The sequence below is a fragment of the Corapipo altera genome, unplaced genomic scaffold (assembly GCF_003945725.1).
Source record: "Corapipo altera isolate COAL_440 unplaced genomic scaffold, ASM394572v1 22b, whole genome shotgun sequence".
Classification (NCBI taxonomy): domain Eukaryota; kingdom Metazoa; phylum Chordata; class Aves; order Passeriformes; family Pipridae; genus Corapipo; species Corapipo altera.
This window is the reverse complement of record NW_020884876.1, coordinates 19,915,019-19,941,220: the sequence shown is the minus strand read 5'-3', so window position 1 is coordinate 19,941,220 and position 26,202 is coordinate 19,915,019. Positions and strand designations below refer to the sequence as shown.

Genomic DNA, 26,202 nt, shown 5'->3' with positions numbered 1-26,202 from the left:
TGTTAGGATTTTAAACAGGTAGTTTTATCTCTTCTCACACCTCCACATGAAAAGCATAGTGTCTTTGCAAATACTGGGTAGAAAAGCTAGATTGAAAACAGCTGACTAAATGTGAAGTGTTTGCTTGAGGCATACAAAGGACAGGACAATTGTTGGACTGAAGCATTGAAACATGAAAGAACAAATGAAGAGGGAAAATAATTGTTCATGTAGTTTAAACTGTTCCTCTAGTAATCTGCTTCAGCTTTCTTGCTAGTGGAGCTTCTGAAGGTGAGTAGGACTTAATGAAAATGAGGATCCTTTAATGCAGTGACTTTTAACCACTGATGGTTTTTGCTTGCCTACCACAGACCTACTGATCTCCAGTGAGCATCCTGTAATCCTTCTGCACTCTGGTGGAGATCGTATAGGAGATTTAGGGTGGGGATGTGACTGTTCTTCATAGGTTTTGCTTTTGCAGTGAAACTTTGCACAAGAACTATGAATCTTTTCCTTTGAAAGGATTGATGTCTTCCTTTGAAACACTAATATTAATAAAATTTAAACCCTCTCCCTAATCACAGTCCCTAAAGAAAAGCTAACAAATTTGTGCAGAAGGCTTTCTTTTCAATCAAAAGTAAACAAACCCTGAACAAGGTCCCTTTTAAGGTGGAACTAAGTTGAGGCTTGCGAAAATTTGCCACTCACTTTTCTCCTACCTTCCCTCACCCACTTATCAGAGACTGCAGAGGTGTGATTGTGTACCTGTGTGTAAGACCATATAATTTCCCGCTACTTCTTTGAAGTGGTCTAATTTCAAGCCTCTTTTATGCTACACTAATCCATGAAAAGACTTTGATATATGCTGTTTCTTTCACTGCTGTCAAGATTTCTCTGTTTGCTCTTGTTTACCTGGGTTGACAGGGTGCAGAGCTTTGGCCGGTACAGCAAAAGCGTGCAATGTCTTATTGCAAGAAGTACACTCGTGTTCCCAAACTGTTGGAGAGCACGACATCTTAACCTCTCCACAGAAGACAACCGTGATAATTAAATTTAAGAGCCTTGCAGCATATTTTGTGCCTACCTTACTCTATTAGGCTGTGTATCTTTTGTCTTTTTATTATGCATTGCCCTGGAAACCCCAATCTTGCAAACTTCTGTGCTGGTTTTTTTTAATCCAAAGGTGAGACTTTTGAGAAGAGATGCTCCAGTGGGACGAAGCAGACTTCACAAGGGATTCTTGCTAGGCTGTTCTTCCAGTGTACATTGCAGTAAAATAAGTACTTTTGTTGACTGGGGAGTTCAGCCCTGTAATCAGCTGTGTAAAAGGGTTGAGGACTTACAGACTTCTGGAGGAGAACTGCAAGCAGATATCCTCCATGAGTCCATTGGCCGGGTCTCAGTCTCATTAATGTAAAGCTGCCCAGCACAGTTATGGACTGCTGCTTTTTTTTGTACTGGAAATAGGCTGAGTTGTACTGAAGTTTTCTGCTCTCTTTCTTCCATCCTCTTCACTTACCAGAGACTGCACAAATGTGGTTATAGACCTATGTATGTGACTGCACAACTTTGCTGCTGCTTAAGGAGAGACAGGTGCTTCCTAGTATGTTTGTATATGCAACACTTGACCTGATTTGCAAGAAAAAAACCCCAACCAACTAACTGAGTCTACACTGAAAGGTATTTAATATGAAACCAACAAAGTTTATGAAAGTGGAAATTAGTTGCCTAATTTCAAAAGCTCTTGTCCAGTTACAAAGAGAATATAGGAAGATCTTAGGAGAAATAGTGACTTTTCTCTTTGAACCTCAGTTCCTCATGTGTGTGAAATGTACTTCTTGTTCCACATGGGGATTGTTAGATATATAAAACATTAGTGGTAGGGGCAGGTACCTCATGTAGGAGAAGAGGAATTAGAGTATTGTCAGTACAGGTAATTGAAATAGCTCTAGAAGGTATATGTAAGTGGACTTGACCTTGTGATACAGTTAAACAACTAATAGATAAGATACGAAAGATTTACCTGCTTAAGAAGGTTCTGTTATTGTGTGGCAGAGTAAAGGTATTAAACTGAACAGTGGCTTTTGGAAGTAGAATTTTGAATGGCCTGCATGAGAGGTGCGTTCACACTTGATAGATTAATAGCTTAATCAGGATTTAGCAGAGACAAAAGGCAAAATTTTTGTAAGATGTTAACCATGAACTGATTAAAATAAATAGTTACTATTGTTCTTAGTGTCCCCCAAGTTCACTCATACCTTTTCCTCCATGAATCCATGTTTTATAAATTAATTAATTTTCTCACCTTTGGACTCGTGATCAGATTATTTGCCCTGTTTAATTGGAGTTGGTTTTTAACTTCACAGAGAATAATGTGATGTTGCAGTTACTGTTGCACATTGCATCTTGCAAAATGATCAAGAAAACCTACTGTCTGGTCTAGTAACAAAATCTGCTTGCAATTAATATATTCTGTCTGCTACTGCTGCTATAACTAGAGCAAAGTCACTTTAGATTAATATGTATCTTAAAAGATAGTATCTCTTCCAATTAATTTAGTTTCCTTTTTTAAGTAGGGACGCTGTTTTTGGAATCTACTTTGTGACCACTTAAGTTGTCAAAAGCTTTTTGAAACACTGAGTTTGGAGTCTTTGAAGCCTGCACAATCTAACAGTGTTTTGTATTACAGAGAAAATACCAGCATCCCAAGATGCTTTTGAAACTGGAAATATTTGCTTCCTTAAGAGAATTGATTTGAACTTAGAAATATTATTGCACGTTGTAGTCTGCTTGTTGCTGTCTTGTTACTTTTAGATTGGAGATGATTAAAAACCGTAGAATTGGTGGCTGTGAGGGTAATGTCTGTGTTCTTCAACTGCTGTCAGATTTCTGATGCAGTAGCTGGGCTAGATGCAAACGAACCTAGCCCTCATCAACAACGTTTGCTGCAGGCAAGTTGTTTTCTGCTAATAATTTAAATTTGCTATTTTTGTTCTTACATTTGATGCTTTGTACAGGCTGTTTATGATGACTTTGTGCAGTAGGAGTAAACAATCAGAATGAACTATTAGAGATGTTACTGTTTGTCACCACAGGACAAATGATCTTTTTGTGATTATTTGTTAATAAAGCCGTAAATGGCTTTAACATTGTGATTGTATGTATGTGCAGTATACTGTTATGTGGAGGTTTTATTTATAGTACATAAATACTGGAGATGAATTTGCCATTTTACAGTTTGTCAGTCACATACTCCCAAAGATCTGTGCCAAGCAGTGGGATAGTGTTTGTGCCTGTAATAACAAATACAGTTAATGGACCAGACAGGACACATGAAACATCAGCTTGAGGAGACCTTCCTAAAAAGTTTCTTGACATTTCTCAAGTTAGCAACACTGAAAGCCCTTGCTGCTCTGATCTAACTCTGACAAAGATGCAATTTGAATCGATATGCTGGCAGCTGTTAATGACCTGTGTATCTGAGAACTCCCTGTGTTGTCATTTGAGTGTGCCCAAATTGGGACTTGGAAATAAGAAGAAGTTCTTACATATCTTGGATAAATAAGACCTTAGGGGATGATATGGAGGAGATGAGGGGGTACCTGCTTGTCTTGAAGACTTATTTTGCCAGAGCTGTATCTGTTCTTTATATGTGTTGACTAGACATAGGATATCCTTGTGTAGGAAGAGATGTCTGTACTACAAGTGCAGACTGTAGCAGTCATCTGCCTGGGCAGTAAGCTGTTAACAGAGACAGGACTTGGGTGTTCAGTAACACAGTGGTGGTTATAAACTCTTAACACAAACGTCAGTAACTAAATAGCCCTGTTGTGGAAAGTGAGCTTTCCTACTGGACACACAGACATAACAGTGGCTCTGTCACTGGACCTCTTGGCATCTTGGTGTATTTTGAATGTGTGGCGAGATATGTACCATTTCTGTTCACTTGAGGTCTTCTCATGGTTGCACAGTGCAGGCAATATTTCAGGAAGCTGAAGCACCAGTATGGAACCTTTACCATAAAAAAGTCTGTTTAGAGAGCTGCAAGATAGGGTAGTTATTTATAGGAGGGTGTGTCTTATGGTGAGGGAATGAGTACTGTCTTGATGTTTGAGAAGTAATGCCTGAGGCTGGGATTGGAAAGATGCATAAAGAAAAAGGATGAAGAAAGAAAATAGTGAAGGCCAAGGGGGACACAGAACAGATTACAGGAAAAAAGAGGGTAACAGTTTAAATAGCTTTGGGTTGCCCATGTGTGGTAACATCCTAGAGCTTTGCATGCATCTGTAGAGTCTTACATCACCGATCCTTGATTTTTATCAGAATTCTTGAAGAAAGCCATAATCTCCCTTATTGTTGTTTACTAACTGAAATAGTGGAAGCTGATCTGAAGTTTCCGATTCTACTCTTGGTGTCATACTGCTGTGCTGCTGACAGAATTTGTCATGTGATAGCTAAATGTGTAATATCATTTTCTTTTATTTAAATTCTTAAAAAACACACAAAGGCTACATTGAAACAACCTCTAAGTTGCCCAGTCAAGCAGCTCATGAATTCCAGAACCGAGCTTGCCTCTGCTTTGTTAATTAAGTTCTCTTGCTACACCTTCTGATACCATCTTTAATTACACAGTCACATTAGTTTTTCCAAAGCTACTTGCTTCGTGCATGGGACAGATCTGCTAAAAGGGTGAATCAGGGCTGTGCAGTGAAGGACACTTTTGCCTGGAGGAGTCTGCTGGACTTCTACAGCAGTGGAAAGATTTCTGATTGAAGGAGAGTGCTAACAAAAAGGAAATTGGCAGGAAGTGGGCAGGTGATCTGAAGAATATGTCAATTAATTAATCAAATATTCCTTGGATTATTAGGTATGGTATTAGGCAAGCTACTTAGAGCAGACTTCAGGTAAATGAGCACATGAAACAAGCTGTTGGGAAGGAGAATGCTTGAAAGTGTAAGGCCTGTATAAGCATGGAGGAGTTAGGCAGGTGAGAAGTGTGGGTGGAGCAGGAGGACAACAGGGATAAAATTTGATGACACTTTGTAGGAGATTCCTTCTATTTCCAGCATTGGCTGACTCTCATAAGCTAATTCTCACTGGTTTTGCACAGTACCCCAGTGCATCTGGCTCCAGGTGGTTTGTTATCTGGAGAGTAGCTTGTATGGAGTGCCAGCTTCATTCTGGAAGTGGTGTTACCCAAACACATAAACTGTACAAGATTTATGCTGGTTATACTGGCTTCTTCACACTGGAACATGTTACCTGCAAAAGGGATGGACTAGACTGTGTTAATGAGAATGCTTAGCAAGTGCGTAGGAAATGCATCTTAAATGCTGAAAGAAGCAAGGGTTAGGATGGAGGGGGGAGGCTGATCATGCGGTTGAATCTTGAACATATGAATATTTGTGTACATATATAAATATATATATACACACACAGGGAAATGCATAACCATTTTTTCATTTTTGCTTGCCTCAGAAATCTTAAAAGTTGTACCCTGTATGTTTTTGGACTCTTTGAAAATGGCAAAAGTTGCTGTTACTTGTGAGGCAGGCTGTATGTTTTCCTGTGCTAGCAGAGATGTCCACTAGAGAGAGATTTTCATCTTTTAGGATATGCACAGGGAAGTCCCTTCTGTACTGGCAAAGTATTGCTGTATGGGCTTTGGCAGCTTATGGTACAAAAAAATTCTGGTTGTTGTAGGATGCCTTTCTCCCCCCCGCCCCCCAAGGTCCCAAACTGAAATAAATTAAATGCCTAGTTGGTTTGCAAAAAGGAGAATAAAAATGTAAACCTTATGGAGGGTAAGAAGGAAAACGGGGGACTGTGTGACCAAGATATTGGTGCTTGAGGGAATAATATGTTCTCTTAAGCCTCTCAAATATCTGGAAGATACCAGTCTTTGTTTCATTTTAACTTTCCCCTGCAGGTGTGCAACTACTTTGATACTCAGATATCTAGGATATTAAATAATGGATGAAAGGAATGTTTCAATGTTTCATCCTGTTCTCATAGTCCTTTAATATGACATCTCAATTTATTTGGCTTTGGACACATAAAGGTTTTATCTTTTATGTTGTTTGGTTTTGTTTACTTTGGTATTGATACAGATGCACCCTTTTATGTGAATATGGTGCTCTGCAGATGTTTTCAACTGCTTATGATATGAATTCTGGCAGAAAACTTCTAAATATTTATAATTATATCTGTTATTGGAAATATTGTTTTTTAAAAAAATAGAGAACTTTTTTTTTTTACTTGTGTAATTCTATGCAGCATTAGTTACTAAGCGACTCTGAAGAAAGATATGGTCGGATGGCAAAAGTATCATAACAAAAAACTAAAAATGTAGTGACTTGCATAAGATGTTTACTGCATAAGCTTGTGTTGTACTTGTTTATTTCAGTAGCATCTTGTTTCAGTCACTGCTTTCAAAAATTTGAGCTTTGTAAGCTATTATCATGAGCGAAAGTTTGAGATTGGTCCCATATAACATACTTAAAAAAATTCTATCCTCAAACAGAATTAAAAGAAAAAATGTTTTCTTTTATGTTCTTTTTTGTTACACGCTATAATTTGACGTGCATAGGTATACGTGCGTTTCATTTTGGTTTTGTTTTCTTTTTAACAGATTTCTGTGGATACTAAAGCTCAGGACACAATATCAATCTCATCATGACGCTTGAACATCTGTAGCTCAGTGGCGGATTTAAAAGAATTCAGCATGGCCTAGTTGACTTGACCTTTGGAAAATTTATAATGTCCTCTGGAACCAGTATCAGCAAAAATCGGCAGGCTCCCCGCCTGCAGGGGGTTGACCCAGAAACATGCATGATAGTGTTTAGAACACACTGGGCACAGGTAATGTTAATTAGTTTTATTGATTTGAAGTAAACTGCATTAATAGGAATTTGCTTCATTCTTTCTTTTGGGATAATCCTGAATTGCTCAGGAGCAAATGTCTTTCATGCCGAATGTAGTAGAGGGCAATGAATTATTTTTAAAATGCAAAGGAATTGACCTTCCAAGGTATGGTTAGTCTTTACTAATCCCACTTTGAACTGCAGATTTGCATCTAAATGGAAGTGGTAGGACATTGTAATATCTTACTGAAGGCGTAGATCTTCTTACTGGCTTTCCTGTTGATTCACTGTGACTTGTACCCTGCTGCAAATTCTGTGCTTCTGTTCCTTGTGCTGGGTAAGGCTTGCCTGTCTTTTGTGAAGTATATTAGATGCATAGTGCAAAGCTGTATGCACTGTTGTTTGTTATGCACAGATGTAGATTATACACTTCAGCATATTCTAAAAATTGTTTGCATGTCATCAGGATTATAATTGCTTTTAGGCGAAGATGTTTTGCTCTGAGCACCATACTTTTAGGCCTTATCTGCTGCAGTAACATGAATAACAGTTTATGTAAAATTGATTTCTGTGCTGCTGCTTTTGTTGTCCTTTGGCTATCCCAAGAAGCAAGCCAGACAAATGGTAGTGTTTCTGAGATGTTCCCAGTGTCAATCTCACTTAACTCTAGTGATGTTGTCATGTTAGGGGAGCCACTCTTCCTTTGTGGTTTTGTGGCAATTATCCTCCACTAAAAGGCTAAAGACAATGGTTATTTCACAAACAATGAGCTTCATGGTTTGTATGCCCAACAGAATTTAATCCAGGGGTATAAGTGCTGGGTTGACAATTATTACTCAATCCTAAAACTATATTGAAAGTTGCATGAGCATGTGGGCATTGGCGGCCATTCAGTATCATATGAGATGTGGCAAAGAAAGAGCAGTGCTGTGCTGCTGCTGCTACTCTTACTACTGCAAATTATCCCATGATACTGATACTCCTGAGCACAGTTACTCTGGCTGAAGAGCCGGTCCTTTGATTCCAGTCCTCTGTGACAAAGAAACTCATTTCAAACATCATTGAAACTCAGTTTCCGAACACTGAGGAAACCTAGCTTATCCCTATTTCAGAGAACCCCTGGCTTTCAGCAATAGGACAAGTGGCAAATTTAGTTTGTCTGTCAAACTTTTTAAATTTGAAAGCACAAAAAGACTCTACACTTTTTCTGTTAAGAATTTTGATATTTTTTTTTTCCTTGCGGTGGCAAGTGCATATTTTTTAAAATGCACTCAAACTGATCTGCCTTTGTTTCTCTTTAGGTTCTGAAAATCTTAGAGAAGCATGATCCTTTGAAAAACACTCAGGCAAAGTATGGGGCAATCTCACCTGATGAGGCCAGCACTGTTCAGAATTATGTGGAGCACATGCTTTTCTTATTAATTGAGGAGCAAGCAAAGGATGCCTCAATGGGGCCTATTCTGGAGTTTGTGGTCTCAGAAAACATCATGGAGAAGCTTTTCCTTTGGAGCCTACGGCGAGAGTTCACCGATGAGACAAAAATTGAGCAACTCAAAATGTATGAAATGCTAGTAACCCAGTCTCATCAGCCTTTGCTGCATCACAAGCCCATTTTGAAGCCTTTGATGATGTTGCTGAGTTCCTGCTCAGGAACAGCCACTCCAACAGTGGAAACGGAGTTGGTCGTCCTCTTGAACCAGCTCTGCTCTATTATCGCCAAAGATCCTTCCATTTTAGAACTGTTTTTCCACACTAGCGAGGACCAAGGAGCTGCCAATTTCCTCATATTTTCCCTGCTGATTCCCTTCATCCATCGAGAAGGAACAGTAGGCCAACAGGCCCGTGATGCACTGCTTTTCATAATGTCTTTGTCTGCAGAAAACAACCTTGTTGCAAACCACATAGCAGAAAACACCTATTTTTGCCCAGTAAGTTGTTCTTATTTTGCATAGTCTTCAGTGCTAAGCTAACTGTCTCTCCTCCATTCTTTTCATCCTTTCCTGTCTTTTTTGATAAAGATGTGTTGTAACACCTTTATTTCTGCTAACAGCTATTTTGCAAATGATAACACTGTATAAACCAGCTCCAATGTCAAACACAGTCTTGCTTCTTGTTTCCATATCAGTGTGTTGTGCTTTTGGGCCAGCACAAGTGTTTTTACAGTCACACAGTGAATTAAATTGGGAAATTGATGGAAGTTATAACAGAACTCGGTTGGAGGGAAACCTGTTCTGTCTCACTGTGAGGCCCCTTTGAGATTCTGGGGCTGAAGTGTGTGAGAAATGGGAGTGAGGTGTTCTGAGGAGGTTGTTTCTGGTGGCAGCGCTGGCTTAAGCAGGCTGCGCTTGCCACACTGACATCAGTTCAAAAAACAAGTGTGAAAATAGTGAGAGTGTTATAAAAATGTAATATTTTTTGTAAGATAAAAGGAAGATTTGCTCATTGTCACAGAATGGGATGTTTCTATGGCAGTCTCAGGCAAAGAACCATCTTGCTGTGTTTTGCTCTGTTACAAAACTTGGTAGTACTGTTCCATTGTTACATCTGGCAAATCGATCTTACTACATGAATAGCAAGGCTTTGCTGTTAAGTAATTAATCTAATTTAACTAACAAAGCTGACCTACTGCAGTTTTACAGCTAAAGCAGAATGGAATAACACCACCTGGTTCTTCATGCCTTATCACAGAGATTTGCAATGGCTGTGTTCAAACCTTAGTATCATTCTCTACAAAAGTTGCTCTTGTGTGTCAGTTTTTGGACTGATTCTTTTATCTTCTTCATGGCTTGCATTTTAATTTAGTAAATACCAGAGCCTCACATAGCTACTGAAGCAGAGAGCTCTAGAACAGAGAAAACTAGAATCCCTGACTTAAACATTACTGCCTGACAGTTGCTCCAGCCGTAGTTTTCCATTTATTCCAAGATTGCTTTGAGCCATAAGGCAGAGCCAGGTTTGCAGGGGAGGCCTACAAGTTGTAAACCAAAACTTCTGATGGTTTCTTTTGGTCAGTTGTAAATATCGCATCTCTTTTCTTTTTTCTGATGAGAGATTCCAGTTGACCTTGTTTAATAGATGCTGCTAAAGAATATGATATTGGTCCTCAAACAGATACCATTATTAGATCCATGCTATAACTTCCAAAATTACATCTTCCAATTAATGAAAAAAAAAGAAAGAAGCAAAACAAGGAAAAAACCCCTTATTATACTGAAGATAAAAGCCAGCTTCCAACATCAGGGAGCCATGATTGACAATCATTCCAATTAGGAAAGCTTCCTGTCAAAATGTGCTAAAATCAGATTTTTCTGAACAGTAATGAGACTGGCCTAAGTCTATAGTAAGACTTTAATGTAGTGTCATAGATTCAGCTAACTAGCTCACTATCTTTCTCAAATTTGAGTTGTGGTGAGCTGAAGAACAGATTTTGTTCTGGTGGAAGAATCTGTAGGTGTCTGACATTGCTGTATGTCACTCAAATCAGTACAAATGTTGCCTCAGGTGCTCTGCAAAACAGTTATCACAGTCCTGTGCTGATAGGAGCCGTGTTTGGGGGGCACTGTGATGTTACCCCTGGTTCTAGGGCTGGGTTGGCATATAGGGTTTTCTTTGCTGTACCTTATTGCATAGTACAGGCAACCCCTGTGATGGAGTCTGGCCATAAATCTGTGCTGCCTCATATATCCAGATCAGTGTTAGATCTGTGCCAAAGGCTTTCTTGATACTGTTTTCTGACATAACTTTGGTTAACAGCTTTTTAAAAACTGGATTGTCCATAGTTCCATAGTATTCAGAACTGTAGGTGAATAAACTAAAAAGGAGGAAGGAGAGAGGCTGCAGTAAGGTACATCACTAACAAATGTTTTGAAGACACAATGTGTAGGCAAACTACTGGATAAAGTTTTCTGATGTCACATCATATAATTTTTATCGTGTTTCGATCTGAAAGTTTTCTGAATCTGACTGAAGACACTACCTGTTCAGCATTATAGTAAGAAAATAATGCTTCTCAAAAATTTTGAGCTGGATAACATCTCAAAGTCTCTCCATAAAACCTTGTATTTGTAAATACCACAGAGCTTAGGAAAGCAAGTATTAAAGCAGGAGGAGGAATGGCTCTGCAGTGTCCTTGAAATGTTGAAACTGCATAGAGATAGACTATGGATGTGAGAGGAAAGGGAATTATTAAAGGGAAAGAATTGTCCAGGTAGCAATTGATCATGCATTAACAACATATTATAATCACATAATGTGTCTGTGATTACAAATCACGTAGTCAGTCAGTGTGTTCTGTGAGTCAAGAGAAAGTAAAAATTAAACTGGTTGATGGTGAGAAGGAACCTGCTGGACATGCTTCTGAAAGTAGATGAGCATGTAGGGTTGACATGACAAATGTTGGGAAAAGTTTAAAAGGACACTGCTTTGCATAAAACAAAAAATAAACCCAATCTTGCATTTTCAGGATGTGAACTCATACATTTCCTTACTTCTCAGATTTTTTTTTTTCATCGATGTTTTGTTACTGATTAAAACTCTGTAATGTAGCCTGTATATGTGCAGTATTTTATAGATCTGCTTATAGAATGTTCTGGTGGTAATTTCAAATGGTAATCCTGTTCATACCATATACTGCTGTGAATGTTTTCAAATATTTTTTATCTAAAGAGATGGAATTGCTTCCAGTGGCTACTCTCTTAGTGCTTAAGAAACAGTTTCGTAGAGCCATTTTAGCTGTACTTCATAGCAAAAATAAGAACTTTCTAAACTTTACAGATTTTAGTAGCTACATCTGACACTTCTCACTTCAGTAGGTCTGACAAACTAAAGAATTCAAGACAGACTGTGAGTTCACTGCTCCTTTTAGTGGAGAGTAGCATGTTTTGTTCAAGGTCAGTTTCTTATGCTTAGGGACTAATATCCAGATGTAGGAGAAATGTGGATAGTACACTGCTTTGAAAATCAGATTGCTTACTGAGACGTAGGATGTGTTTGTGAATAGCAATTAAATTTTAAGCAGACAATAGAAAATCAAGTGTGCATTAATTAACAGCTTGTAACACAAAAGAATCTCAAGTTCTTTCGTCTGAAGCCTGTGTTTGTGAGTGGAACTGTTTGTGTGGGTTACATACAGGTAGTTCTATGGGCCAAGTAGGATTTTCATAACTTTTTTTCTGAGCTCTTCTACTGTGAGAAAGAGAAAAAAAAAAACCAACAAAAAAGATTCTGGTTATAAAAGAATGTGGTCATACAAATAAAACTTTGCTCAGTAGTTTTAGCTTCTTAGTTTTTTAACGTGCCTCCAGCATCATCTTTTACCTGTCCTTCGTCTATCTGCATATATATGTGTATAAAACTGGGTATATGTCACTGTGCTAAAGCAGGGAATTTTCCACAGTATTCCCCCCTCCCCCTTAATATTTGGCTTAATTATATATGCCAGAATAAATGCATCTTAAAAATTACGTGAATTAGGAATGGAAAGTATATGGAAAGACAGCCTTTGTCTGACTGGATGGGTTAACAATTACAGTCACCTGCACTTGCATTTGATCAGAACCTGAATCCCCTTCTGTCAGCCCTTGGTCTTTGACCTGCACATTGTCAACTGTTTGTTTTCTAATAGATAAGAGAACTGTGTTTCATCTGAGCTTTAACAGTCTAGCCCTGTAGATGCCAAGCAGCCCTTTGTAAGAGAAAAAATTCTTAGAGGAGTCTGTTGAATGAAAATTAAAAAGATTTCCATCAGGCTGAGTTTTAATGTTCCCATAAAAATGAGAATCATCATAAAAATTATCCTGAAGTTGTATAAAATCATGTCCAAAAGATAAGAGTACTGAATAATATCTAGATAGTTTCCAGCTTCAAATAACTTTAATAATTAAAACCTTCACCTGAAGCTACCATATTCTAGATATATTAAACAAAACTTAAAACCACTTTCTGGAAATATGCTTTTTAAATTGTAATTAAAAGTGTGATCTTATGCTTCAGCGATACCTTCTACATAAATCACCCGTAAGCCTTAATGTTACTGGAAAAAGTGTTTAAACAGTAGCTTATTTCAAGCTTTCTTATTTCTTCTTCCCCCTTCCAAATAAATAAGAAAGGAAAAAGAGAAGTTCTGAACAGTTGTGGGTTTTGTTTTGGTTTGGTTTTTTGGTTGGTTTGTTGTTGTTGTTGGTTTGTTTGTTGGGGTTTTTTGTTTGTGGTTTTTGTTTGTTTTTGTTTTGTTTTGGTTTGGTTTTTTTAAGTGGATTCAACTGAGTTCAATTGCCTGGGAATGAAAGTCAACATATATCTGTGGTATAAGTGACGCTGAACATCAGCTTTTTCTTGATGGGGCACTTTCCCCCTCCATTTCTAATGTTTCATGTTTCCAGGTGAAATGACTTCCTGTAGGCATGTGTAAGCAGTAACATTTGAATCACCAACAAAAGACAAGCTGTGAATATACAGCAGTGATGGCTGTTTCTAAAAGGGACCAAAAGAAAGTGACAAATGGTTTTAGAAGAATTTAAAAAGAAATTATAATGTAGGATTAAAAATAAAAAAATAGACAAAACAATCTGGTCTTCTCCATCACTTTCTCCTAAATACCAGATCTTGAAAGAAGAATATTGTATAGAAGGCTCTTTAAAATATTTATGTCTTTCTGCCCCGGGACTTTTTTGAAAGGAAATGAAATTAATCTTAACACTCTTTTATATTCCTGAAACTAATAAGAGAAACCATTTGTGGCATTGCCATTCAAGCAGATGGACAGTTAGCTTATTTCCTCTTCTATTTTTGAAATACAGGTACTAGCAACAGGGCTAAGTGGCCTCTATTCTTCTTTGCCTACAAAGCTGGAAGAAAAAGGAGAAGAGTGGCACTGTCTGCTGAAAGATGACTGGCTTTTGTCACCAGCCCTTGTGCAATTCATGAATTCCCTTGAATTTTGCAATGCTGTGATACAGGTAATTGAGCAGAGTTGGCCTGTTCTTTTGAAGTAGTAGTCTTTTATATTTTCTACAGAAGTTTGTAAATTATAGAGTTAATTTACTTCTTTTAATGGTATGGACTTTTAAAGTTACACTAAAATAAATTGCTTATAAAATGAATGTTTTGTGCTGTCTGTCCTGGTTATAAGGATGAATTAATAAATTTTTGGTTTTCAAGTGACAAGTGTTTCAAATGAAAGCTTGATATTTCGTTATGTAATCGGGAGGATTTTCTGTTAAAAGAAAAAACAAATATTTATTGCATCTTGATACCACTATTGATACTAAAAGTAAATTAAATGCCTTTACATGTGGGAAAATGTTTTTGTATCTGTGTTTATCTAAGCTCTCATAATAGCATACAAAGGAAAATAGTGAAAATAGTCTGTTTTGCCTGTTGGTGAGTACAACATGAAGAAAGCCTTCCAAGCAGAATTTAGGTATCTTCCTAGAAATATAAATTCATTTTAGATTGGCCTGTTTTGAATCCACTCTGTTCTTAATATTTCTTGTTAACAATTTTTTTTTTCTTTGCTTCCTTACTGCTTTTTTTTTCTGATTTAAATCTAAAATGAGATTTCTGTCTTTACATATTGTTTTTAAGGCTAGAAAAAAACCCCTATAGAACTCTAGTCCAGTTTTTCATTAAAACATAATATAAATTCTACAAAAGCTGTAGATTTATATATTATTTGAAGAAATGTACTGAATAGAATTGAAAGTTTAGTCACATTTATTGTTAAAAAAAACATGTCTTAATGCAGTGTATGCGAAATAAAGGAACTGATTGACTGTTAAAGCATTGAACAAGCAAAAATAACAGCTGTCATTGTTCAAATGCAATATACAAGATTTTTTAACATGCATGTTTAAACATGAATAGGAGACAATATTCATTTTGGTGTCTAACCAGAGTTATTCTACAGATCTACATTTATGGGAGACTATATTTCATACCTTTATTTTGAAAGGTAATATAAAGAGTGCTGCAGAAAAACTAAAGAGGAACAAATTCTTTTAAAATCACTGTTCAAATAAATTCAAAATCATAGAGGATCTTCAGCTGACGAGTAGAAGGAGCAGTTTCTGCTGGTTGATTGTGTCTAGTATAGTCTTTCTTCAGTTAAATTGAAAGCTTGCTTACTGCAGGAATTTTTGCTCTGTGCATGCAGTGGTCTTTGTGATGTGGCTTTCTCTGTGTTGACCCAAAAACTTTGACCAGAGATTAAAAAGGGACAGTGTAGCCAGGACATTTACTACTTTTTCCCTGGATCACAGCAAAGGAAGGGGCCACCCTTTTTCTTCCCATTTCCAAATTAAGGGTTCCAAATTAAAGGAAGTCTGGTAAGAATTGCAAGTGAGAGAATGTATTTGTGGCCACAAGTAGGCTGTGACATTCCAGTCTCTATGTGAACTTTGTGCACTTCAAACAAAATGTATTAACTTTGAAAGCTTCTGAATGGAATTTTATTTTGCTTTTATATACACGAATTAATACTATGTTTTCATTGCAAAGACAAAATGAATACTTCATTATAAAAGTGAATTTTTGTCTTTTAATAACAGTTCTTTTTTTTTTAAAAAAGATCCTAACCATCCTATTGAATGAATAATGTAGGTTTTGGTATATTTTCTGTTTGTTTTACAGTGGCTGAGAGAAGGGCATGTGAACAGTATATTTTTACCCTATAGATAGCAAGTGCTTTGGTTTACCTACTCTTGAACCGTAGGAAAGCAGCTGTTCTGCTTTTTCTTCTTGTGGGAAGACAAGTTAACAATGGCAAATCCACCTTCAAGTGACCCTGATGAGGTTGTGGGAGCTAAATTTAGAATCTCAAATCTTCCTTTGATACATGGGCATACACACTTTTCTGTCCATCCATTCATCCTTGTCAGCCTGCAGGAAGATTGAAAAGCCCTGTCGCTACCTTTGGCAGACTTACTGTAATTAAGCAGTTTCTTTGTAGTGGGAACAGTCTTTAAGAACCTGAATCGTAGCAAATGCTGCTGAGAAGGACAAATGTTTGCTTAAATGGGAAACGTTTTGGTAGTGGATAATAGTTATCTATTCCCTGTCTTGTTTTAAATCTCACTGGAACTCTTCTGTGTCTTTCTCTCTCTCACTCTCCTAGGTGGCACATCCCTTGATACGTAACCAGCTTGTGAATTACATTTACAATGGATTTTTGGTGCCAGTAATGGCTCCTGCACTCCATAAGGTCAGTGGTATATGCAAGCATGACACAAAATAATAACGGGTAAAGGTATTATGGAAGACCTCTCTGTAAAGATCCTATTAAATGTACTGTCAGTAGTGACTTCCATACAATTCAGTAAGTTTCTAGACTGACTTTCCATCTTTTCATTCTATGCTTTATTAAGCACGATATAGGTATTTCTGAAAATGTTTAAAATTCTTAAGTGCAGTTCAGAACCAAAATATTTTTGTTGTCCTAGGCTCACATATTGTCAAAAAAGCGATGACATTTTGTGCATTTCATCATGGCAGACATGTTTCCATGAGCATTTTTTTCCCAAATATTTTCCAAAAGGAAAATACCCACAAGGAAAAGGTCAATAAATATTACACTAATTTTAGCAAAGTTGCTATTGTTTTGTATTTCCTTATCATAGTTGGTAGAGCTGTTTTCCTAAAGTGGAGTCTGGTGTCAGTTTTCTAATGTGTTAGTGTGCAATTTATGTTACATTGAAGAAAAAATGTTTCCCTTTCCTTTGAACTTTAGGGGTTATCCTCTGCAAAATATGACGCCAGTGTTGGTGAATTTGCTTAATTTTTTTTGTTTGTTTCTTAGGCTGCAAGAAGTTACATTTCCAACTGTTGCAGAATATGTCAATTATGTCAATTCTCCGTGCCTGGGAGTATTCCAGGCCAAATGGGATGGGGCTGTGAGCAACCTGGTGTAGTGAAAAGTGCCCCTATCCTCTGCAGAGGGTTTGGAACTAGATGATCTTTAAGGTCCCTTCCAACCCAGTCCATTCTATGGTTCTATGATTCTTTGAATTAACAGTCTTCATTGCCCTGTAAAAGAACACCTTGTTTGAGGAGAAAAAGGAGGAACTGCTGAAAGTAAAAATCCATGAAAAACTGCCAGAAGATAACCAATAAATTACTTTTTGAAAGTCTCCTGATTTTCACTAAGCCTGCCAAGCAGAAAGCACTGCAGCTGTTTCGTTACCTGAGAGGACAGTGAAACACCATACCCTGCCTTCTTGTCCACGACTTGTTTTAGTAGCACACACAATTCTTCATGATAAATAGTCACCAAGGAAGTCATGAGCAGCATAGAGTCTTTTTCAATGATTCAGCAGACCTCAAACATTTTGGAACTTGGTGAGGGTTCAAGTAAAAGTTGGCTGTGATCCAGATCAAAGCTGTAGCCTGTCACTGAAATAGTTCACCTCCTTACCTGGCAGTAATTTTTTCTATTTCTGTATCTGGACTTAATCCCTTACCAAGACCGGGAATTAGAAGTGAAAAGCCTAACCAGTTTTAGGTCAAGGTTATGGATAACAAGGGAAATATCAGAATGAATTCTTAGTGAGTTCTGTTTTTATCTCTGAAGTACTCAAGACTAATCTTAAGATTGTTTTGAGTACTACTATGCCTGTAAAAGCCATTCTTATCGGTCAGTAAATCTGCTAACACCCTATAGGGTTGATTACTTCCCTGTTCATATCACTTAACTAATTTAAAGATTGCTATTCTGATTACTTTTTTTTCATGTGATTAAAATTTTGTTGAACCTCATTTATATACTCTGAAATTGGGTGAAATCATAGTTCTCTTGAAAATGGGAATACTGGCTGCTATCATGAGAGTTTTAAGCCTAGATCTTTCTTGAATCCCAACTCTCTGTTTGGTGCCTTGTTCTTCCAGTAATAAGCCTTTCCTTGATTAGCCTTAAGATTGACCTTTTTCTCGTTAAAAATTAACTACTTGTGTATAAACTTCAAATGCATTTAATGGAGAAGATGGATTGCACCATCTAGTGGATCTGATACAACCAAAACTCCATAGCAAAAGGAGTCAAGTAGGTGGAGGCACATTTGACCTCTCCAGTCTTTCTTTGCTGTGCTCCATGTTAATTTAACAGAAAATAAATATTTTACATACTAGATTTTGGGACAGATGTCTGTGTGCTAAGACAGATAATTATGCTATAACAGCTCTTTCATATATCAGAGTAATTTCTAGTTACCATTGGAAACATTCATGCTAAGTTGAGGAGTGGGCTTTGAAAACTGTATCACCCCTTTGGGGATTTGTGTTGTAATTAACCTTTAGGTTAATAAATTAGAAAGGGCCAAAATGAGAGAAAGATTTTTAAAACAGAAGTTCTTTCATTTAACACAGTACTAAATGGATCTTGATTTTTCTTTTAAACTCACTTGAAGTTGGTTTGATATCATAAAGTCTGCTTGTGGCTGAAGATTTTAGTTTTTATTCAGTCATTCAGTTTGGGTTGTTCTGACTTGTTCTGGCTTGTGAGTTCAAATTCAGTGTGTAATGGAGTGTCGTATAAATACCTGATTGGGAAGACAGATCTGTGAAAGGTTAAAGGGTGGTAAGAAGAGATGATGATAATTTTTGGCACATCTTCCTAAGGTGTTTCTGTGAATCTTTTTTCTAGAATTTAACTGGGGTAGAACAGCTGCTTCTGATAATTCTTGTTGATCGGGGCGTGAGGGAGGGAGGGAGAAAGAAAAGAAAGAAGGAAGAAAGTCTACACTTCATATAGCATTCAGCCCTTAACATCCCATATCCAATCTGGCACCCATGGTTCAACCTTAATGTAAAAATTGGAAGAGAGATGAGCTTCTGGGTCTGCTCTTGAATGACCTGTGGAGGCACACTACTACAAACCTGATCTTTCTGTACTATATTCTAGTTTTTCTTCAAGAAGTAATGTCTTGAGGAAGAAAATTGTGCTGGAGCAAGACTTGCATTTGTTTTTCCAAAGATGGTTCCAGTCAGGAATGAGTTTGGACTAGATGATCTCCAGAGGTTCCTTCCAACCCTAACTATTCTGCTATGCTGTGACTTTTTCAATGTATTCTGTCACCAGGTTCCCGTCCCCAGTCAGCAGTGACCATGCATTTTTCATAGTCTTTCTTTTGCTGTTGAAGCTCTTCTTCAACTCCAACTGGGCTTTGGCTCTCCTAATCCTTTCCCTGCACACTTGGACACTTTTTCCATATTCCTTCTGGGTCACCTTTATCTGCTCATGTCTCTTCCATGTTTCAGATTTGTTAGGAGCTCCTAGTTCATCCATGCAGACCTCTTGTCTCCTTTCCTTGACTTCCTTCCCCTCTTCCATCTTAAAACATTTGACTATCAAACAAGACTTTTAGTTAAAGTAGCATAAGAATTTCAGTAAAAGTATTTCAGAATTTCAGTATGTGGTCCAAAACTTTGAGATATGCGTATGTGTGATCTTGAAATGTTTGTAACTTTTATGGAACTGTGTAGTAAGCTCTGCCTTTTTTAGTTTTTTTGCAGATTATCTCCCTATAAATACTTACTGTGTACACCGTTCACTGTGTGAATGATGCAGTACAAGACTGTTGAGGATGGAGATGTGTTTCTATGAAAAAGTCAGGGGGTGGGGAGACCAATGTATTTTGCTTGGTGTGATTTTTCTGGTTTTATCTCAGGAAGCTAGTATGGAGTTGAAAAAAGAGTTCTCTAGTTCAGGTTTTTTCCAGTTAAGGAAGTTTCAAATTGATTGGGCAAGCAAGCTAGCTTGAAATAACCTGTTCTTCACAGTGAGCTCTGTGAAGGTTATTTATGTAGCAGATTAACTGTGATGTGCTTAAATAACCCAAACGTTCATTCTCAAGCTTATGACTACCTAACTTCATTTTTCAAAGATAAGTATCCTAAATATAGCATATTCTTGTAGCCTAATTTATACCTCGTCTGTACTAGTCTTGTGACTTTATGTGGGTTATCCCACCTCCGTGTAATGAGCGACTGACAAGTGTGTTGGTATCTCCAAAGCTGCACATTGCTGAATGGGTAGTCACAGCCCAGATTTGTATTGTGTAGCTGAGGATATGCATTAACTGGCTGTGCTGGATAGCCCTGCCTCGTCCTTTGGTTGTCTGGGTGTTATTGTACTTTTTATAGAAGAGTTAACTTTCTTACTTCTGACATACGAGCTTCTTCAGAGACATCAAAAAAAAAAGTGGTTCAATGATATTGTTTGGGTGGTGGTGGTAGTGTGTGTCTTTGTGCAAGGTCCCGAATTCATTTAAAAACAGAAGGAACAAAATTTTTTGTCTGTAAAGACGCAGATCTAAAGCAAATGTTAATTTGGTAGTTTTCTTTTTGTAGTAACAATCCATTATGTAATTTTTTGCCCAAACTATCTTTTATTCTTTCTGGTGTAAGTGTCTGGTATTTAAGAAAATTGAGACTTTCTGACTAAATCAGTTCTTAAATTAAGACTGGTAATTTTTGATGGCATATCAGTTACAACTTAAAGTATGCGATTCTGTATGTTCTTCCCTACGTTTTGGTACTCGGGAAAAAATTAATTATGAGAAGGTATAATTCTGCTCAGGTACAGGGCCATACCATTCAATTCTGTGACATATTTCACTGGCTATTTCTTGCCACACTTTCAAAACTAACATCTTTGAGCTCTATCAATAAAATACAAGATCTTCTGGGGGCAAATTATACAAGGGTCTAAGTGATCGAATAAGACTAATTTTCTCCTCAGTTGAAACCTAATTAAAATCCCAGAGTGAATCCAGAATAACCCCATGGAAGTAATTTTTACTGGTTCTGCTAGAGGCTGTATTGCCTTATTTTAGTCTTCATATATTTGTCAGTACATTGTGTTTATTTACCTTGTTCTTTTAGGTAGTTACAGCACTATTAAGTGAAATATAAGTGAAATCCTTTTCTGAAGGTTCTTAATATGGATATATATTTTGTAGTCATAACCATGTGCTAGTTAATGAGGAGCCGCACTGTGGTATATGTAAATATTATGTTATCTTTGATACAATTCAGATTGGTTATATACATCCTTGTACTGTAAGCGCATATGATTTAATTTTAGTTTGGCATTCAGAGAATTTGGGTGGCAAAGACAGTTATTTAGAACATCTTGAATGTTTATGTAATTTGTGGTACTTCAATTTACTGAAGAAAGCACTAAAATTTGACAAATTATATGATAAAAGCAAATTTTTAATGTCAGTGTTTACTGCTTTACTACATGGCGTTTAATTGCTAACTGTGATATAATTATTTTTCTACTTGGAAGGCTTGTTTTAATCTGAATAGGCTTGGTTTAGTCTGAATAATGGAAAATTGTACCAGCTTTTTAGTGTAAAAACATTTCTGTTGGCCAAGTGAACAGAATTGCTCTGCGGAAGTGCTGGCACGGTCCTGTCAAATAAACTCTGTCAAATGGATCTCAAATCTACTGCACACTAACCCATCTAAAAGAAAGCCTCTAACATGGCATGCTACTGTGATAATTCAATAATACTTGCTTGATGATTACACAGCTCAGCTAGGGGGAAATGACCTGTAAATTATACTCTACAGATTAGAAGGAGCATCTTTATAAATATCCTACAAGACTGTCAGTTCCCATTTAGAAATAATACCATCTTTCACCTTACTGAAAAGCATTCGGACAGCTGCTGTAAAAACATGCAAACCAAGTGTCACTGGAAAACTTTGAGTAGTCTTGTGCTTTGGAGAAGCCCAGTAATAGCACAAGGCTTAACTTTAGCACCTATGGTGTGGGTATACGTAAAGGTGCCTTTCACTTTTTGCATCAAACACTGGAGCGCAGTTGAATTTTCAGCTGGTGTAAGCTGAAGCAGTTTATAAACGTAAGGTGAGGGAAGCTGAAATAGTATGCGTTTTCTGGTTCCCCCAATGTGCAAACTTCCTCTGTCCCTGATCCTGCTTGTCCCTCTCTCTTTTGCCAGGACAACTGTTCATGTTTGAAACTGATTGAGGTTAAAACTCACCTTTACTTCTCGATAGTTTTAATCTGAATCAATTCCCTCATCCAATTCACTGTGCAGAGAAGTGAAACAGGAACCCTTTTGCTTATATAAGCAGGGGGCAAGAAGTTGAAAATTAATAGGAGGGAGTAGAAATGGTTGGAATTTTTTTTTTTGTCAGTGAGGTGAGCTTATTCGGATTAAAACTGCTCATGGATCTAGAGAATAAGTTCTATTAAGAACATTTATGTTCTTTTCATGGGCAGTACAAAGTCCTTGTAAGAAGGAAAATTGTGATAGAAAGGAGGAATCATGTAGCCATATTCCTGTAAGTGGGCATGAAGCTGTAAATTAGAAAACATATTGTATGATTCCCAAAGGAAAATAGCCAGTAATAAAGAATCAGTGCAATTGGTCTAACACAGTGAGTGTAATATATTAAACTGAACTCACGACAGTAATTTCTAGCTCTTTGCTATTACTTGGCACAGTAACTTGTAAAAGCTGGATCTCTTTACAGTGTTCTGCCTCACCATCTAATCAGTCATCAGAGGAGGCGAGAAAAGATTTGCTAAAAATTATTACATAATTAGAGAAGGGTATTACATGGCTAAAAGTGGCTTTCTCTTTTCAATAATCTCCTGTCAAGTATCTGTCTGGCTATGAAGAGTCTCAGGCAGTCCCTTTTGTAGCAGTTTACATCTTAAACAGATCTGTGACAAATGATTGTTGTGCAGAAAAACATGTGGATTAGGCTTTTTTTAATGGTATTTTTAGATGGACACTTTAAATTTTTATATATATATATATATAAAAAATCCATCAATTTTTAGTTGTTACAACTGTTAACAATGAAATAAAATAAAAATGGTAGAGTGGTCTGATTAATGCAATGGATATGTATTTTTTTCTTGTTTTTTTTATTTTCAATCCTATAATTTTATCTTCAGAGCAGCAATATCCCTGGTCTCTGCCATTAGCAGAAGGGATCTAAAGCAAGGGATGCTACTAGTGGGTTTCTGTTTTTATTGTTGAGGAAGCAGTGGATTTAATATTGCTGAAATACCTTTATCAAAACATAGCTTGAAATTTACTTCCTTAACAAAGGAATTTTATTAATTTCCCTTTGTTGTGGTATTTTTCTTGACATTTGAATTATCAGAGGTGAAGAATTTTCAAAGTAAGTATCAGATTTGTGTAAGTTTTGACTTGCTTTTTATCATCTTTTCAAAGATGTTCAATTCTGAGGGCTAGCTAAAAGCTTACTTGAACAAATGATACTATAACTAATGTTTACAGTAACAGTTTTTGTAAAGCTGCCTCAGTATTTGACTGTAATGGACATACTCGGCATGAGTAGTACCTGTTTAGTTCTCTGGGAACATTTGTTCTTTTGTTGTTTACCTAAGTACTGATTTGAATTTATTAGAAATGATTTCCCTCTTTCCTCAAATCTGTCTCATGAGACATTTGTTTAAGAGGAGACAACCAGCAGGTAGTCTGAATGAAGCTTAATAGCATGGCTTTAGGATCTTCGAAAACAAAGATCTTCAATAATAACTGCACAAATTGAACTAGTCTCACTTTCAACACTCTGTGTATTATGTATGATGTGATCTGTAGAGAAGGTGTGCAGAGCTAAAAGGGTTTTTGCCGAGGATGAGATTTGCCTAGTGTAACTTATTTCTCCGATGTCCTTCTCTAGTTAATTGCAAAAAGAGTGAGTTCTCTAGAGGCTCAATCAGAGCAGACTAATGTATCCCATAGAGTAAAAGAAAAATTAGCCTTATGGAGTTAAAATTGGCTTCCTCGAATACTTCTCTAGGTGCCTCAAATCTTCAGAAGTTACATCTACTGTCAGATATGCTGAAAGAGAGAAGCAAACCCAGAATGCAAGGTGGCAAAATAAGATATAACTGTAAAAGCACAAGGCATCTGCTTGCCAGGTTAATCAGTCTTTTTCCTAAGCTGCAAACATGGCTTTCATTTAAATGCTCCAAAGCAATATTTTTGTTTGATTTGCTCTTGTGGGGAAGCAGAAGGATGGTCTCCTTGCTGGTTTGTATGGGTAAGTTGCACACAAGGCACACTGAGAGAGCACTGGAACTTCTAGAACATGATAGCATTAAAATTGCTTGCACAGCATTGACTTGCCTGCTTTGAGTGTTGCACAGTAAGCTGCAAAATAGACCCTAGCTTCATTTACTGAGAAAGTTTGAAGGAGTGTTGTGGATAAGGCAGTGTGTTTTCACTGAAAAATAAAAAGATTTTTACAAATCCATTTAAATATTGACAAAACTTAGTCATCGTCTCTCTTTCTTGGAAAATGGTTAAGCAGATTCAGCAGCTTCTTTCCCAAGAAGAACTAAAAATTAATTGTAATGTGGTACCCTGCACTAAATCCCCTCAATTAAAAAAATTAAGATGTAACAAGATTGTAAGTAACTCCCTTGTGAACTATTAGGGCTTCATTAATCTTTGGTTCTTCTAGCTGTTTTTAGTGGTATCAGTGAAGTGTTGGCTATTAAAAATTATTTCTTTTTTTATCTAGTCCCCAAGCTGTTAGGAGCACTGAATATGCTCTCAGAATTCAGTGTTTCTTTTCTAAACTGGTCTCCAGCTGGCTTTCTTCTGCTCTGTGTTTCATTCATGATATGCACTTTGAAAAGCATGTGGGTTTCTCTCACTGCTAGAAATGTAGGATGAGTTGTCCAAAGAGTATCAGTTTCAGAAAAAGGTCACTGCCCTTGTGAATCTGCTGGCTTTTCTTCCTTTCATTTACAGGTTCAGTATTTTATGCATATACATTCTGTCAGCAAACAGGTGTGAAACCTACAGGCCAAGAATGTGCTTCTTTTCCCCGTAAAGGATGAAGAAGTGACATGGAGACATGGCGATGTATTACTTCTGTCTGGCCTTTCCTTGGCAGAAGGTTTAAACTCATCAGTGAATTGTGTGCTGTAATAATGATGTCATATGATGGATTTCTTGGGCTTTGCTTTTTACTGCTTGTTGCTATTTAAAAAAAAAAAAAAAGAAGAAAATAAAAGTAAGCCAGTTTTCAGGGCAACAGTCACTAACTCTCACCAGAAAGCTGTTCTTTTTTACACCACAAGTCCCTAGACCTTTTGGCTACTGCAAACAAAAAAAAAGAAAAAAAAAGAGTTTCTGGTTGGAACTGAGCTGCTTCTATTTCCTGATGAAAAATTCAACTGTTGCTACTGCACTGGTGCTTTTTTTCTAATGCCAAAATGAGCTGGTAACCCACTGTATTAAGGATGATGTAGCTGAGTGTTAGAATAAAGCCTCAGACTGATTCAACGACCTTCACTTTAGAGCTTCTGTATCAAAGGTCTGCAGGCTGCATACCCCATTCCTATGTTCTGTGTAACCAGCCAGAAGCAGCCTGTGATCTTAAATGCTTTAAAGAGAATGTTTGCATCGTGACATTACTGTGTACATGGCTAACATACAGCATAATGGAACAGGGATTTGAATATTTACAGCATGTTACGTAAATGTTGCCCTTCTGAATATTTTCTAAATCCTCTTAGCTCTTAAGTGACAGCTTTTTTTTTTTTTAATAAAATGAGTCTTTTCATTTATCCAGCTAAGTTTGGTAAACAAAAGATGTTTAATACTTCCTTTCATATAGACAGATTCTTGTATTTAAGGGTTTATCTTTGTGCACTTAAGCTTATTAGGTTCCTGGGTAACTATTTTAAAAAAGCTGACTTTGCAAAAGCAGTACATGGTGCAGAGGTGGGCTTTGGAATTTTCTGTGCTTTGCCAGTGTATACTGTGAATAGGTAATCTCCAAAGGATTGCAGTAAGCAGAGCAGTGTGCATTATGGTATGCAAATGTCACATGGATATTTGAATTCTGTTTTGATCTACTAATAGTCAGTAGTGAAGATTTTGGGTTTGGCTTTATGTGTGTTTATATGTGTATACATACTCCTTTTAAAAATTGAGTGAGACTTGTGCAGAATTGTGCTGTGGCAAAATAAAAGGAAGGAAAATTGTGACAAAATTCTGGACATCTATGGGGATTTTCTCTTTAAAGCTCTAGGACCATGGCTTTGTACCGTGCTTTGTGCTCTGACATTTATTTTTAATTGTGTTAGATGTAGGTTTTCACAAAATCTGAAAAAGCTTCTGAGGGATGACAGAAGTGTGATAAAAGAAGTGACATGGCCAGAAAGGTGGTGGGGATCTTCTAGCATGATTTGGTTCTTTGATTTTCTGTATCTGTGAGATTTGGGGTGTCAGTTTGGGGGAGGGTTCTTTTTCTTGGGGAAGCAAGACAGATAAGAAATGGATTTAAAAAGCTTGCAAGGCATTCAGAAGCATGATTTTTGAAAATTTGGGAGTGAAGACCT

The 26,202-nt window shown here is 37.1% G+C and overlaps 1 protein-coding gene across 8 annotated transcripts in view; it reads left to right on the top strand.

Moving 5' to 3' along the window:
- The window catches only part of FAM160A1 (family with sequence similarity 160 member A1), an 86,891-nt gene that overhangs the window by 43,557 nt on the left and 17,132 nt on the right, over positions 1 to 26,202 (top strand). For 7 of the 8 annotated variants that reach the window (XM_027635860.1, XM_027635855.1, XM_027635858.1 and 4 more), the window contains 4 exons: positions 6,611 to 6,840; positions 8,144 to 8,770; positions 13,640 to 13,798; positions 15,955 to 16,041. In XM_027635860.1, the coding sequence (XP_027491661.1) occupies positions 6,739 to 6,840; positions 8,144 to 8,770; positions 13,640 to 13,798; positions 15,955 to 16,041 (975 nt within the window). In that variant the 5' untranslated portion in view covers positions 6,611 to 6,738. Of the gene's footprint in view, positions 1 to 4,881; positions 4,967 to 6,610; positions 6,841 to 8,143; positions 8,771 to 13,639; positions 13,799 to 15,954; positions 16,042 to 26,202 lie in introns of those variants that run through there. The other variant, XM_027635863.1, reaches the window with a different exon arrangement.